We start from the raw sequence: 13,764 nt of genomic DNA on the forward strand, positions 1-13,764 counted from the left end.
TAAGACTAATTGGGTCATCAAATTCATGATCCTACCGTACATCTTGTTCAAAATATCATCAAATGTATATGAATAAATTTTTACGTAGTTTGAAGTCTTCTATTATATGAATCAAACTAGTTTAATATGTTTATTTTTCAAATAACTTAATTATCGTCCCTTTTGTACATAGCTAAAATAATAATTAAAAATTTCAAAATGATATAATTTTTTCTATATATAAATCATGATGAGTGCAAATCATGATGGGCAGTGCTGACCATCGTTCCAGGTAGCCTATTGGACCATCTCACAATAAGAATCTTATCTGATCTCATTTTAACATTTTGCTATATATATCTACTAGTATGTGCCCCGTGCATAGCACAACAATTTATTTTTTTTATCATTGTATTCTAAATTTGCGTCTCTCTATGTTTTAATACATTTGATTTGATTATTATACTCTTAAAATTAAAAATTATATAAAATATATGTTACCAAAAATATTGTCATCTAATTCTTATACATTCGTCTACATTGATGATTATTTAGATTAATTTGAAGCTTGCGTCGAGGAATAATTTAAAGCAGTATATGATGGTTAGGGGTGGAAACAAACCAAATATTTAATAAACAATTCGCTTAATATTCGTCCATATATTCGGCCATATTCGATCTGACGGGTCATTTAATACTAAATGAATATTTTCAGTATTCAACTTACAAACAAATAGAATTTAACTAAACTTATATTCGATTAGGCTGATTATTAACTATTTGGTAATCTTTTTTATATTAATCCTATTAATTAAACTTGTTACAAATATTACCCATCGAATTTTTTTTTACAACTTCTTCCCCATATATAAATAGACTTATGACAATTATTATTCGTCCAGATATTCGATCAAGTTCTATTCGCTAGTTCATTTAGTACTAAAAAAATAATTTTTAGTATTAGGCTTATAAATGAATAAAATTTAACAAAAGGTATGTTCGTTTCGGGAGTCCATTAACTATTCGATTAGTTTTTGCATTTTAGTCCTATTAATTAAATTTATTGAAAATATTACTTATCTAAAATTTTATTTACAAATGCTATCCATATAAATAGCTAAGAGAGAGGATTCTTAAGTTAGGGTTTCACTTTTCTTCTTCGTTTCTATCAGCCTCCTCCTCCTCTAGATCTGATCGGCTCCTCTCTCCTCTCTCTCTCTCTCCCCTCACCTCCTCCTCCAGATTTGATCGGTTCCTCTCTCCTCTCTCTCTCTCCCCTCCTTCAGATCTAACTCTAAGTAGATGAGCTTCTCTCTCCTCTTTCTCTCTCCTCCTTTAGATCTGTGACTCCAAGTGGATTCTAGGGCTCGGGTATTCATTGTTCTCCTTCGAAGCTGGTTGCTCACTCCTCCCTCAAAAGCTCGTCCTTCGAATCTCGTTGTGTCAAAGCTCGTCGTCCATCGAATTTCATCGTCGACTTCTCCCTCGAATCTTGTCGTCGACTCCTCCCTCGAATTTCATCAGAATTTTTGTCGGCTTTGGGAAAATCACTGCCTTTCTTAGGGGAAATCATCGGATTTTTGCTTGATTTGTTTGATTTCAAAAATTATAGGTATAATTTCTTTATGATGTTCCCTTTCGTTGATTAGTTGATGAATAATTTGATATCAAAACCATTAAATATTGTTAATCGATTGTTTCCCTATTTTTGGTATTTTTTATGCTTAATTTCATGCTAGATTCGTTAAATTTGGTTGATCTATCTCATCTCACGAATTACGAACCCTAGATTTGGTCACTCTTTATTCATTTTATTCCCACAAATATAGCTAAATGAAATAATCTACATGGGAATAAATTACGACACATATAGTTAAATGAATAAATCTCATAAATAATTTTTTTGTTTTAAGCACTCTATATTTTCTCATGAACTTTATGAGTTTAATGTTATAAATAAATTTAATTTTTTATAAGTCGATGTTCTTCCTCTATTAGAATCCTATTCAATGGATGCACTAATTGGTGAAATCTGTAAATAAAATTGGGGATATATATAAATTGCCTATAAGTTACCCATTTAAATTGCATGCTTAAGATGAGCAATGTTAGTCCAATTTGAAGTCTTAACTAACTCTCTTTTTTGCCTTTTCTTCATACTAAAGGCAGGGGACTACTTGAGTAAATTCTAGGCAGTAGAGATTTTCCTTCTTAACTATTGCTCAAATGGTTATAAGAGTTATGAAATTTACAAGAAAATTATCGCAAGGAAAGAATTGCATGCATGAGCTAAAATGAAAGCTTGATCATGTTGAAATTTATTTTAAGGAAAAAATTACCTTAAGTGATCAACGCTGGTAAGTTTTTAATTAATGTATTTTAATTTGTGTTGTTTCTGTGTCATAATCTTAGAACATAGTTAATTTTTGAAAGACGTGTCTTAGAGTGAAAATACTTATATTGACTTATCTTTATAGTCTTTACATTATATCAGATTATTTCAGAATTATTCTCAATTTTTAGATATCCTAATACGCTATATACATACTCTAATACAAATGGTAATTTATTCCCACAAATATAGTTAAATGGAATAGTCTACATGGGAATAAATTACGACACATATAGTTAAATGAATTAATCTCATAAATAAAATAAAGTTTTAAGCACTCTATATTTTCTCATGAAGTTTATGAGTTTAATGTTATAAGTAGATGTTTTCCCTCTCTTAGAATCCTATTGATTGGATGCACTAATTTGGTGATATATATAAATTGTCTATAAGTTGCTCATTTAAATTGCTTGCTTAAGATGTAGTCCAATTTGAAGCCTTAACTAACTCTCTTTTGTGGCTTTTTCTTCATACTAAAGGCAAGGAACTGCTTGAGTAAATTTGAGGCAGTAGAGATCTTCCTTCTTAACTGTTGCTTCATTGTTTGTCTGCTTCATTGTTTTACTTCAAACATTGTAATTGACATTAACTACTATTTTTCATATTATAAAATTTTTTACTTACAAATGGTGTAAGTTTTTGCTCTGGTACTTAAAACTAAATTTAAGCATGTAACCAGGAGGGAAGCATACATTGTTTGAGAAGCTAATTAAACTATTGGATGATATTTTATTAATTAAAAAGTGATTATATCTATAACTGAATGATCAGAAATGTAAATATAATAAATTAAATCATACCTGCTATAAATTAAATCAAACCTGCTCTTAAGTATCCTGTTCTTTTTAACTATGAATAGGAAATGTAGCTTTGAATGTGTACCTGATTTGCGCCATTACTTCCTTATTACATAACCTACACCAGACTTTCCCCAAAGTTGATGGTGTTTTTTTGCACAATCTGCACATCCAACATAACTTGAATAAATCGATATATTTCTATTACCTATGAATTTCCTGGAGCATCGAAATATACATCTTCATAAATTATTACCTCAGAAGCCTCTATTGATTCTTGTTGCTAATTGTTATTATTGGTTTTTTGTGCTGACATTGAGGTATTAGTTGTTGGCTTCTTGTGGTATATAATGGTCGGTTTGAGCTTAATGGCAGATGGCTTTCTTTGGTACTCAATTCTGGTATGGGTTCTTTTGGTTTATGTTTTTTTAGATGGGCAGTGATGATAATAACAAACTGAGAATGCATCCTATTTTAATTAATTATGTAATGTTTAGATGAGGTAATTCTGTGTGGAATGTAACCTACATTAATATTATAATGTTTGAGTGATGTAATCCCTCATAATAGCAGCCTACATTACATCATAGTTTTATAGGAGAGGCAATCTTTTATGACCAATCTATATTTATCCTGAGCACCAGTAAGTCTTCATAGATTTTTGTGATGAATTCGAGCTTGTTTAGCTCTAATTTGAGTGGGAATTGGTGCTATTTTGTAGCTTTTATAATTGACATATATAGTTAAAAGAGCTGGTTTTATCATGTAGCTTTTATAATTAAAAGAGCTGGTTTTATCATGTAGTCGGTAACGATATCTTTATAATTTGAATAAATTGATAGATTTGTATTACCTGTGAAGTTCCTGGAGCATCGAAATATACAACTTCATAAATTGTTGCTTCCGAAGCCTTTATTGTCTCTGGTTGAGTATCGGAGAAATTCACAAACGAAGTCACTAACTGTAAGTTGTTCTCACTGTGAGTATTTCTACATGTATGATGAAAAAGTCATTATCAGTAGTATAGATAGTTCATAATTTATTTAATCAAATGTTATGTTTCACAAAAAAATTCATTAATGTATTGTGTAACCTTCTAACCTTTGTAGTAATTTTTGAACTCTTGCTTCATCAATACTGAACATATAGCCAAATAAGTAATCAAATCATTGGAGTTGTTAATATTTATTAATAATTCTAAAATACTTTGAAAATGTAATAATTTCCTAGCTTGTGTCATTGTATTTATTAATATTTATTAATAATTCTAAAATACTTTGAAAATGTAATAATTTCCTAGCTTGTGTCATTGTATTTATTTTACTTATTGTCGTGAAATATGTTACTTTGAAAATGTAATAATTTCCTAGCTTGTGTCATTGTATTTATTTTACTTATTGTCGTGAAATATGTTAATGATTATGGAGATTGTAAATCCCTCATTACCCTTCGCATAACTATATTTTATTGATGCTACTTAAAGTTTAACTTTCTTTCCAATTATACCAAGGATAAAATAAGAGAAAAGCTATGTTTCATTTGCATAAACCATGTAAATACTCTTATTAGATACCTTTTTAGTTCATAAATTTTAACTGCCTTTTTAGTGATTTTTGTCTATCAAAGCAGTGTTCAGATTATCAACTTCTCCGTTGAAGAGTAGTAACATAGTAACTGTTGAACTATATTTCCCTTTATAGCTTTGTACCTGATTTATATAATTATATACTTGGTAAAGATTGAAAATAATATTGCATGTGCTTTGTAATTATGACTATGAAAGATTCATATGAATGTGTACTTGATTTGAGCCACTACTTCCATATTACATGATTTGCACCATACTTTTTCTGAAGTTGATGGGTAATTTTTTATATATATATATATATCATCCAATAGTGTAAGATGGAAAGCAAATATATCTTCATTGATCATATTGCCATTTTTCCAAATTATACTTACTCCTTCTTTAATGATTGCATCATTGTTTTTGTTAGTTTATAATTTGATGGTTGAATATGTACCTGATAACATCTACATGTCCTTCAGTCTGCACTGAAATATTAATTTCATCAGTTAGGTAATATAATCATATCATTGTAAAGAAAGATGTGAGATAGTGCAGGATTATAACAATTTAGTTTCTTGCAATTTTTATTAGTGTACATATCATTTATATCATTTAATGTTATGCTGAAGAAATAAAGAGAGGTTCAAAAGCCAGTATGCAATATTAAAAAATTAAATTTATAGAATGTTTAAAACTTATACCTGTTTGAAAATTTTCTTTGTACATAATGTTATCAGTTAGGTCAGATCTGAGTTTAGGGTTCAAAGCTGCTTTTTCAACTTCCTTTTCCTCTCAAGGGCTGCAGCGGCTGCTATTGGCTTCTTTTCCTTTCCTCTCAAGGGCTAGGTAAGATCTCTGCTATTTCTTCTAAGTTTTTCTTTCTCTTCTTCTTCTTCATCTTTTTTCTTGCTGCTGCTTTCTTTTTTTTATGCCATTGTGTTGTTTTGTATTGCTTCTGGCTGCTGCTCTCTCCTTGGTTTCCTTTTCTTCGCTCCTTTTTTTGGGTTGAATGGACTCCTGGTTGTCTGCTGCTCTGTTTTTGCATACTGATGGCTACAGTATTTTTTCCTGATGTAGTGAGTGCTGTTTTCTTGAGTGAAGTTTGAATGTAAATGTATTATGAGTTTGGAGAGAGAATAGATAATTTCATTATCTTAGTTGTATTTGAATTTTGAAGTCAGCCGCGCATTTTGTATGTGTGATGTGTGATCCACTACAGTGTTAAATTTACTGTACAATTTACTGTAGCATGAACAGTTACTCTTTGTATAAAGGAATAGATATACATGCGCACACACACACTATTCACTAGGAGAAGGAATCTACTCCTCCCACATTTTTAGCATTTAAATCTTCTAATTAGTTACCTAAAGATTAGAAATAAAAGGTAGAAGTTATTTGGTTGGGACGACAAAATAAAAAAGATACTCCTAATTGAAACTAGACATGTATTGGTTATCTAATTAGAAGAATCCTCCTAGTTGCATTGTGTACTGAAATAATCCAGGATCCTCCTAGTTGCATTGTGTACTGATATAATCCCCCCTATACATGATCATCAAGCCTTACAAAGAGTATAGTTCATTAAGTCATGAAGCAGCGCGCTGCTGTTTTGCGCATTCACATAACGATTTAGCAAGCAAATTTTTTTTTGATGCAGGTTGTCCTTCAAATATTCATGACTGTCGCTACTATTGATTCAATCATAATAGGAGCTCTATGTATATCTTCTTGTCAGCAAACGGTTTGATTAATAAATGAGAGACGAGAGAAATTTTAATAGGTTTGATTTATTTTTCCGTAAAAGAAGACATAGGTGAGGGGTCTGACTGATAGGTAATAAAAGAAAGAGGATTCTGTTAATCAAAAAAGAAATGAATGGGAAAAATGCCAGGTAGGAAAAATAGGCAAGGTGTGATATTAGGTGATTTTGTGAATATTTTTTTATTTAGTGATCCCAACCAAATAACTTCTATTTTTATCACTAATCTTAAAGCACTAATTAGAAGATAATGGCTAAAAATGTGGGAGGAGGAAATTATTTCTCCTCCTAAGAGTAGAATAGTTCATCTCTATATATAAAGTCACTTCTTGTGACCTATTCAGAATGCAATGAGACTAACACACACCAAGTCGACAATGACAATGTTGCAATAATATATGAAGCTTATCATCTTTCTACTTATTTTAATTTATTTATCAAAATAGGTCATTTTCAGAAAAGATGATTTCTAAGAAAAAGAGACAAATATCTAAATTTATTTAGTAAACAAACAATAAAAATCATCCCTGATGTTACATCATGCAAATTGTTAAGTGTTAATCCCTAAATGAGGAGCTGACACGTGTCCCACTCTATGTCTAATCAGCCATATTCGAAGAGGGACGACTTGAGTGACTTCAGCGGTCGACCCCACCAGGCCGAGAACTTGCGAGACCGACTAAAAAGGCGGTACTTGTTGACCTACCCCTAAGATCGAGATGAGAAGCATCCTCTCTCGGCCTACTATACTGGTCGACCCCACTCCCTCTCGGCACTCGGCTCTTTCAGGCCTACAAATTGCGAGGCCAGCTAAAAAGACAGTGTTTATATGCCTCCAGTGAGACGAGTCAGAAAGCAGTGTATCCTTTAGCTCCCTGCAGACAGTTAATAGCCATCACATTAAATGCATGATCAGAGCAATCATTTCTTTAGCCCCAAAAGTCTTTATGACTCATCGGACCTCGTCAGCATTATGCATATTCTGTCACCCTCACATTAAACACCTAGATGACTCATCCCCCTTACTGCCGACACCTGTAAAGTAAATTCTAACGGAGACGCCTACGTGACTAGGCCAAAATGACTCATCTGCCCTATTGGATCTACTATAAAAGGAAAGTGTTGCCTGCTACTTAGGGTAAGAAATTTTTGCCAAAATAAACCCTTATACATTTTGAACTCTTCTTCCTCACTCAAGTTCTAAACTGACTTGACTGTCATAGGAGCCATCGAAAATCCCTACTCCGACCTCTTAAGTGTTCTTCATGTGCAGGATGGGACTATCAACTTAAGAACTAGCCGTCCGAGGAAGCCTGAGGACCCTAACACCCCTTATAATCCATGAATAAGCCACTATTAGAGAATTGACATCAATAGTTTCACACTCGCTGTGGGGCCTTTCATCCTTCTCCATACAAGATGGCTGGTTCTAACCACCAAGCCGATTCTCTAACCCTTCCGCTGATGACCAACGCTTGGGCTATGTTACTCAAGCACAACTAGAGGAGTCGACTCGGCAGATTTCTCAATCTCTACAATAACAGTTCACTTCCTTCATGAAAAAACTCCTCCATCATTCGTTCCTCCTCCTCCCTCTCCTGTAGATCAGGCCGAGCAGTGACCGCATGAAGACTATGCTAAGCACACCTCTCCTCTGCCTCGCCAGCAAGCCTGTTTCACTACTCTGCCTCGACGGTCTCAGCTATACCCCCAAGCAATAGGGGAGAGCCCTAGCTTCGGCTATGATGGCCATGATCGGACTGCGTGGATGACTTCGCGTTGTCCTAGATACCTCTATGCTGCTCCGGGTCCTTCTGCCACCAACCTAGCAATTAGTTATGACCCTGATAGGGAGTGCTAAGATGTGGTGGAACTCATTGGATAAGAAGTTTATTAACAACTTCGAGGAGCTCAGCCAAAAGTTTATACATTATTTTTGGCCGACTCTAAGTAAAAAAAGCCTTCACATGTCTTGCTTGAGATAAGGGAAGAGCCTAGAAAAAACCTAAGGGACTATTTCAAGAGGTTCCAAACCAAGAGGCTGGAAGTCGACAACCCTCAAAATATAGTCTCCATAGCCACAATCTTGGCAGGCTTATAGAACAATAAGTTGGCAAACTCACTTATTGTGGACTGAGTCACCAACTATGAGTAGTTGATGGCCAGAGCCTGAGGATTCATGGATGCGGAAGAAGGCCAAGCTCATAAGAAGGTGGTCAAAGAAGCAGAACCAACATCAGTGATGGTAGCACTCACTGCAGGGGCCGAGTCCCCTCCTAAGGAGAAGATAGAGAAGGATCCCTCCAGGACCAACTCTAGACCAGGTAGGGATGCAAGAGAGAACAGAGGAGAGAAGCCACCAAGAAGCCGGCCCTCACTACCCTCAACACCTCTCTTACACAAGCCCTTTACATAATCTAAAAAAGGGTATCTCAATTCTATTCCTCCCCACATGAAGCCGAACCCTCGATCTCTTGACTTCAGGCAATTTTGACGATACCATCGAGATTAAAACCATCATACTAATGATTGTTGAGTTGACTTACTACAGAAGGGATTCTTGAAGAGGTTTGTCTCACAGAGGGACATGACAAAACTTCCTCTAGGAAGATCGGACAGGAGGTCCCTCTCTGCATTGCCTCGTCCTCAACAGCAATCTGACAAGCGGCCTACTGAGACCAACAATCAGAGCATCATTAATACTATTAGCGGAGGCCCAGCGGTGGGAGGAATGTCCAACAACATTTGAAAGAAATATGCCAGACGAGTGTTACATGTCATCTTGTGTGAGAAGAAGGCGAGGACAGATCAGCCCATCTCCTTTAGCGACACCGATTTAAAAAGGCATTGAGACGCATCACGACAAACCTCTCATCATCTCGGCCGAGATTAACAGCTTTTAGGTCAAGAGGATTTTGGTCTAACATAGGAGTTCCACTAATATCTTGTTCATCGACGCCCTTAATCAGATATTTATTGATAAGTCCAAGTTACAACCATGTTGGGGTCCTCTCATCGGATTCACGTGGCATTTGCTCCTACAGGAAGGAATGATTACTCTCCCCCTAATGATTGGTGAATTCCTTCACCAATTCACTGTTCCAAACCTAGTTTCTAATGATGAACATCAAGTCAGCCTATAATGTTATCCTTGGAAGAACTTCCCTGAATAGCCTACAGGCGGTCCTATCCACCTACCACCAGATTGTAAAGTTCTCGACCCTTGAAAGAGTAACCCCTAAAAGAGTCGAGATTATTAGGAGCAACTAACGAGAGGCCTAATCCTACTATCTACTCTTGATGAAAGGAAAAAGAGTACTAGCGACCCTGCCAGTTGAGAAGACACGCCTCCAAATGGAGAAAGTGTTAGAACGGAAGCGGACGACTCTCGTAGAAGAGCTCTAAAAAAGTTCCGATTGACTTAGATGGGTTGAAGAAGGTTAAGATCAGATCAAGCCTTGTTGAACCTCAACGAGGAGCTGTGATTGTGTTCCTACGTGAAAATGCAGATGTATTTGCTTGGGGCCCGAAGGCATGTCAGGAATCCCATGAAGTAGCGATCCATGAGCTCTCAGTCGACCAACGCAACAATCCATTTCAACAAAAGAAGAGGCATCTCGGCTCCGAGAGATGGAAGGCGGCCACAGATGAAGTCGACCAACTACTCAAAGTCAACTTCATCAGAGAAGTGTAGTATCCAGAGTGGCTATCCAATGTGGTTCTTGTGAAGAAGTCCCTTCGCAAGTGGAGGTTGTGTGAGGACTTCATAGATTTGAACAAAGCTTGCCCGAAGGAAAGCTACGCCCTCATGAGGATTGATCAACTAGTAGACGAGAGTGTGGGTCATGAACTAAGTTTTATGGACGAATTCTCTGTCTACAACTAGATCCTTATGGCGGAGCATGATCAAGAGAAGACCTTATTCATTATAGACCAGGGAACCTATTGCTACAACGTAATGCCTTTCGGCCTTGAAAATGCAGGGGCCACCTACCAGAGGTTAGTCGATAAGATTTTCAAGCACTAGATTGGTCGTAATGTGGAATTCTATGTAAATGACATTATTGTAAAGTCAAAACAGGTGTCGTCTCACGTATCGGATCTTAAAGAGACCTTCTGTGTCCTCCGGCACTACGGCATGAAGTTCAACCTTGCCAAATGTGCTTTTGGAGTACAATCGGGCAAGTTCATCGGGTTCATGATTACTCAGTGAGGCATTGAAATTAACCCCGAGAAGATAGCTACTATAGAGCAGCTACCTAAACCTCACACACTAAAGGACATGCAGAGGCTGAATGGCTAGATAGTGGTGTTGGTCTACTTCCTTTCAAAATCTACCAAAAAAAAAGCCTCCCATTCTTCACAAGTTTGAGAGGGAGCAAGGAGAGAGAGCAAGGAGCTAAAGGAAGGTATGAGCTAGATGGCCGAGTGTAGTTAGGCCTTTAAGGACCTCAAAAGATATTTGATCACCAAGCTACTATTGAGCCGACCCAGAAAAGGGGAGACACTATCTCTCTACTTGGCCATCTCCTCGGAAACCATTAGCTCTGTCCTAATCCAAGAGGGGGATAATGCGCAGAGGTTGGTATACTACATCAACCGGATCTTGAAGGTGGCTGGACTCAACTACACCCACATTGAGAAAGCCTCCTTCATTCTTATTATTACACTACGAGGCCTTGCCCCTACTTTCAAGCACATACCATGATGGTGCGGATGAACCTGCTTTGAAGAAAGAACTTGGTAGTCCTACCACTTTAGGGAGGATGATCAATTGGTCAGTCGAGCTTAATGAATATGATGTACAATTTGAGCCAAGGATGACCATAAAGGCCCAAGCCTTGGCCGACTTCTTGATAGAGTCGACCACAACGGACGTCGAACCATCTCTGCTCATACTAGTCTTCCTACCTAATCCTTCGTTATCCCAAATAGCCAAGATTGTAGGGTCAAAAAATTAAAGTTGATTGATTTTCTTGTTTTAAGAATGTGTTCTATAACTTGGTAAGAACCACTTTACAATCACTTACTCTCTCGATTACAGAGGAAGAGAAGAAAGATTTGACTTATCTTTTGTTTAAGGTGGGTTCTAGGTGGTGAGAGGATGCTTCACTTGATGTTTGAGTCAAGATGGCTTCCCGTTGATGATCAAAAACAGATCGCAAAAGCTTTTGACAATGGCTTCGACTACAAGAACTGAGGTTCGTGTTTTTAGCTTGTGTGCGAGAGCTTCACTTAGAATATCTAATGATCCCCCCCTCCTTCATAGATGCTTGCGGCTATTTATAGACCTTTAGCACATAACTGACGTGCTACAATCGTGGGATCGTAGGCGTAACCGACTCCTGAGATTTAGCCCACGTGGATGACTGGGTCTTCTAGACGTTACAACCTGATTTAATATAGGTGACGAGCTTCGCTGTGTTGGCAAACCTCATCCTTGATGTCAAGTCTTGCTGCATGGCGAGCCTCGTTTCTAATGTTGACTCTCGCTGGGTGGCGAACATTGTCTTTGATATTGAACCTCGCTGTATGGTGAACCTTGTCTTTGATGTCGAGCATCGCTGTATGGCGAACCTCATCTTTGATGTCGAGCCTCGCTGTTGGCGAGCCTCGTCTCTAAAAATGAGTTTCAATGCTTTCGAGCAAACTTCTAGATGATTTTTGTCTTCACTTGCGAGGTTTGTTGTAACAAGGTTTGACTCTCGTCTTCCTTCTGGCATTTTTGGGTGTCTACAAGACCCGCTTCAAAGTTTTCAGACTTGAATTGGGTTGTATAAAGTCTGAAATACTTTGAACTCTCTCGATTATTACGAGTTTGGTTCGTAGGATAGACTTAGCCTTAGTACTGTGAAATGAACTTCATGGTTCATTGTTTCTAGGCATTTCGAGACGAGGCTCAGCAAATTGTTGAGTTTCTTCACTCCATATGGGCTTCGTCAGGCCCACATCGGCTTGACAATCAGGCTTGTCTACATTAAATGTGATGGCTTCCATCCTCGCGCCTTTTCCAAGCCTGATAGGGTGTCTGCCAGCTGGAGCTTCAAGATCTCCTGTATAGATCTCATTGGTTCGTGGGAAAAATCGTGTCTTTCTTTGTAATTGATTCCATTGCCATCTTAAATAACAACTTTTTGAGTTACAAAGATCCGGTCTTTTTATAAGATCCGGTTACAATGAAAATCAAAGAAAATAAAAGAAAGATTACAACTTTTTATCCTTGTTTGTTGAACAAATCACGAGCTCCTGTTTTGCGGTCGCTCGCTTTGTGGGTTCTTCGCCTGCGCCGGGGTTTATCCGTGGACCACCGCGCGATCTAGATCTGGTCGGATCTACGCAGTACAACGGGTATTATTTCACCAAGGAAATAATAGCCGGGGAGGATTAGTTCACCAAGGAAATAATCGTCCAAATCTCGGGATCAAAGGCCAAGCTTTGATCCGGAGGATGACTACGTAGATCTGAGATCCGGTTCCTCTCGAACTGCCTTATTTGGCCTACTGGCACGATCGCCGATGCACCAATCGTGGATGGAGAAAGTCCTCGCAAGCTCCAAATTTTGAATCTTTTTTTAAGATTCTGCAGTCTTCAATCCAGCAGCGGCTTCGCGCTCCAAAAAATCCCAACCTTTCAAAATGAACCAAGACGGCCTATGTTATAGGCCGTCTGTGCTAAACTGTGCCCTGACGCACAGATCTGGCGTCGCGCCACCTGATGCGGTGGCCGCACGTGGCTGCCGAGCCACCCCGAGGTGGCTCTGCCACCGAGCCACCTCAGGGTGGCTCGGCTAAGGCCGAGCCACCTTGAGGTGGCTCGGCTTTTGGCCGAGCCCCCGCGGGTGTTTGACTTTTGTCGTTTTGCGTTGTCTCGTTTGTCCGTGTTTCGGTTGACCTGAGACTCTGATTTGATGGTTTGATTTGGCAGTAATTTGGATTCCTGATTTGGCAGTAAATCCGCTTCTGAGTTCGAGTCCGAAACTGATCTTGATTCGATCGTGGTTCGTCCGAGTCCGCTCTCGGTTGGATGACTCGTTGATTCCTCAACTCATTAGCTTGATTCTGCACGCGGGTGGATTCATTCCGTTGTTCGCGTGCGGTTTGTCGATCTCGTCGCCTCGTTGGTTCGTCGGTTTGTGCCGAGCTATGCTAGGGGACCTATAAGCAATTTTATATGCCTACAGATACCCCCTCCAAAGTATTTCAGTCTCGTTCTTTTATAGAAGAGTCTGGAATACTTTGGATATGATTGTCCCAACCTTCAGTCG

The 13,764-nt window shown here is 37.8% G+C and overlaps 1 protein-coding gene across 1 annotated transcript in view; it reads right to left on the reverse strand.

The window, feature by feature from the left end:
• Positions 1 to 12,062, reverse strand: part of LOC109831149 — an 18,986-nt gene extending 6,924 nt beyond the window's left edge. The window contains exons 1-4 of the mRNA XM_020398488.1: positions 11,934 to 12,062; positions 5,193 to 5,218; positions 4,270 to 4,305; positions 4,022 to 4,157 (exon numbers count right to left, since the gene is read on the reverse strand). Coding sequence (XP_020254077.1) covers positions 4,022 to 4,157; positions 4,270 to 4,305; positions 5,193 to 5,218; positions 11,934 to 12,062 — 327 coding nt within the window. The remainder of the gene's footprint in view (positions 1 to 4,021; positions 4,158 to 4,269; positions 4,306 to 5,192; positions 5,219 to 11,933) is intronic.

This window comes from Asparagus officinalis, chromosome 2 (genome assembly GCF_001876935.1).
Source record: "Asparagus officinalis chromosome 2, Aspof.V1, whole genome shotgun sequence".
Taxonomy (NCBI): domain Eukaryota; kingdom Viridiplantae; phylum Streptophyta; class Magnoliopsida; order Asparagales; family Asparagaceae; genus Asparagus; species Asparagus officinalis.